At 56.5% G+C, this 3,118-nt stretch overlaps 1 protein-coding gene across 1 annotated transcript; it reads left to right on the top strand.

The window, feature by feature from the left end:
• Positions 1 to 200: 200 nt before the first annotated feature.
• LOC104531590 (SPRY domain-containing SOCS box protein 3-like) lies at positions 201 to 2,686 on the top strand (the record flags this gene model as incomplete). Its single annotated transcript, XM_010176514.1, has 3 exons — positions 201 to 378; positions 1,158 to 1,345; positions 2,584 to 2,686. Coding segments are annotated over 3 exons (469 nt in total), but the record flags the coding sequence as incomplete, so codon positions are not given.
• Positions 2,687 to 3,118: the final 432 nt, after the last annotated feature.

The raw sequence follows: 3,118 nt of genomic DNA on the forward strand, positions 1-3,118 counted from the left end.
GCCAGCCGGGTCCCAGAGCAGGAAAATTCACCTGGCACAGCCCCTTTCCTCCCTGTGTGGTGGGCCAGGGTGGGTGTGATGCAGCAGTGTGAGCCTGGGGACCTCCCATCACCCTCTGCAGCCCACCAGACCTCTGCCAGCCCAGCTCCCCGGGCACGGGGGACATTCCATAGTGACCATTCCTCTGTTCTCCCCGGCAGCACAGCGACTCGGATTCAGAGCCAGAGTTTTCCTCCCTCTCACCCTCCATCCCAAGCGCCATCCCTGTGACCGGAGAGTCCTACTGCAACTGTGAGAACCAGAGTGAAGCACCCTACTGCTCCAGCCTGCACGCCCTCCACCGCGTCAAGGACTGCCAGTGCGGCGAGGAGGACGACTGTAAGGATGGGGCTCCCCAGGGGCCCGCTCTGCTGCTTTGGGGTTGGAGGTGGGAGCAGTCCTGGCCTGGCAGCACGGACTGTTCCCCTGCAGGGATCCTGATCTCTGTCCCAGCATGTGGTGCTCCTTTGTTTACATCTCACGGGCCATGTAGATGGTAGAAGATTTACAAGCAGGTGCCTCCTGGGGTGTTTCAAGGGCTTAAGTGCTGAACTTGTTAACGTGTCAGCGTTCACCTCTGGGGACCTGCTTTCATATCCAGCTGAGGCTACCAGTGAAACCAGCCCTTGTGATAACAGCCCTGTTGCTGCTGTACAGGTTCCAGGTTACACCCTGTTCCTTGGTAGGGGTGGCAGGGTGCCTGGCTGTGCCGCAGGGCGTGCTCAGAGCAGAGGGGAGAGGTGGGCAGAGGGTGGCTTGGGCTGGACTAGAAAGCCTGTGGCATAGCAGAGCTGCCCCTTGAGCCTACAAGAAGCGTAGGAAGGAAGGAGGCTCTGCTGGGTCTGTGGAGCCATGTGTTGGCCAAAATGGGAAGTGAAGAATGCTGCCAGCTTTGGGTTCAGAGCGCTGAACCATCCCTGGTGGGACCCTGCAGAATAGCTCAGGGTCAAACAGCTCTGTGATGTGCACAGCTGAGGATTTACCCTCTGAAACAGTCAAAAACCCCACAATAAACTCCCTTCCAGGCCTTCAGAAGAAATGTCCACCTGTGCTTGGTCTTGGCTGTGGCTCCCCCAGGGCCTTTGCCCATCCCTGTCCCCTCTGTGCTTCCTCAACAGATTTTGACTGGGTGTGGGACGACCTGAACAAGTCGACAGCCACTTTGCTGAGCTGTGACAACCGCAAGGTGAACTTCCACATGGAGTACAGCTGTGGCACGGCCGCCATCCGCGGGAACAAGGAGCTGGCAGACGGGCAGCACTTCTGGGAGATCAAGATGACCTCCCCAGTCTACGGCACAGACATGGTACGTGGGGCAGAGGGGTGGGCAAGAGTGTCCAGTGTGCTTGGAACAGGGACTGGGAGAATGAAATACCACCCACCACAGGAGAAGGTCAGGTTCAAGGCCATCTAAGGAACCTGACTGTGCACATGAGAGGCATCTGAACAGGTTGGCCAGAGAAGCTGTGGCTGCTCCTCCCTGGAAGTGTTCAAGGCCAGGTTGGATGAGGCTTTGAGCAACCTGGTCTAGTGGAAGGTGTCCCTGCTGCTGGCAGGGGGGTTGGGACTGGATGAGCTTTAAGGTCCCTTCCAACCCAAACCAGTCTGGGATTCTATGATCTGAGGGTTCTGGGGGAACTGGCAGATGAAGTTGCTAAGCCACCATCCATCATATTTGAAAAGTCATGGCAGTCTGGTGGAGTTCCCAGTGACTGAAAAAGGGGAAACACTTTTAAAAAGGGAAATAAGGAAGATCCAGGGAACTACAGGCTGGTCAGTCTCACTTCTGTGCCTGGCAAAAACATGGAGCAGATTCTCCTGGAAATTAGCTCAGGCATGTGGAGAACAGAGAGGTGATTGGTGACAGCCAGTGTGGCTTCCCTAAGAGCCTGACAAATCTGGTGACCTTCTGTGACGGGGTTATAGCATTGGTGGGTAAGGGAAGAGCGACTGACGTCATCTACCTGGGCTTGTGTGATACTGTCCCACTCAACATCCTTGTCTCTAAAATGGAGAGACATGGATTTGATGGATGGACCACTCAGTGGATAAGGAATGGGCTGGATGGTCGCACTCAAAGAGTTGAGGTCAACGGCTCCATGTCCAAGTGGAGACCAGTGAGGAGTGGGGTCCCTCGGGGGTCTGCACTGGGACTGGTATTTAACATCTCTGTTGGGGACATGGATGGGGTTGAGTTTGTGGATGACACCAAGCTGCGTGGTGTGGTTGATACTTTAGAGGGATGGGACACCATCCAGAGAGACCTCAACAGGCTTGAGAGGTGGGTCTGTGTGAACCTTGTGAAGTTCAACAAGGTCAAGTACAAGGTCCTGCACCTGGGCGGGGAGATCCCAAACATGGATACAGCCTGGGGGATGAGTGGATTGAGAGCAGCCCTGCTGAGAAGGACTTGGAGCTACAGCCTGTGGGTGTTCTGGGCTGTGCCAAGGAAAGGAGGGGAGAGCCAGAGGTGGAATCTCGTTTGTGTTTTGTTGCTTGAAGAGCTGCTGAGTTTGTGTTCTTCTTCCTGGCCTTGCTTCCCAGATGGTGGGAATTGGGACGTCGGATGTGAACCTGGACAAGTACCGGCACACCTTCTGCAGCCTGTTGGGCAAGGATGAAGACAGCTGGGGACTGTCCTACACAGGTGACACAGGCAGGGTGGTGGCAGAGGGCAGGGTGGCTGGAAGGGCAGCAGCGGGCACAAGTGTTTTCTTAGGGGGTTTGGAATTCAGGAGTCTGAAGGGGATTGAGTGCAGAAAGGCCACCAGGCCCGTGAGTCCCTTCATTGAGGACAACCAGAGCAGCAGCTTGCAGCTCTTGGAGCATCTCACCTTGCCTGCAGAGCCCTCAGAACCGGTCTGTGAATCCCCAGGGTGCCAGGACTGCTGGTGGCACGTCAGTGGTTGGGGGTTTCAGTGCCTGTGCTCTGGTGTTGCACAACCTCAACCTTCCCCTTTCCATCGGCCGCGCCGGGGCGGGCAGGGCAGGCGGTGGTCAGGCCTGGAGGGGATTTCTGGGCACTGAGCAAGGCTGTACCAGTGGGAACTACTTCCCCCTCTACTCTGCCCTGGTGAGG

This window comes from Antrostomus carolinensis, unplaced genomic scaffold (genome assembly GCF_000700745.2).
Source record: "Antrostomus carolinensis isolate BGI_N321 unplaced genomic scaffold, ASM70074v2 Scaffold49300, whole genome shotgun sequence".
NCBI classification, from domain to species: domain Eukaryota; kingdom Metazoa; phylum Chordata; class Aves; order Caprimulgiformes; family Caprimulgidae; genus Antrostomus; species Antrostomus carolinensis.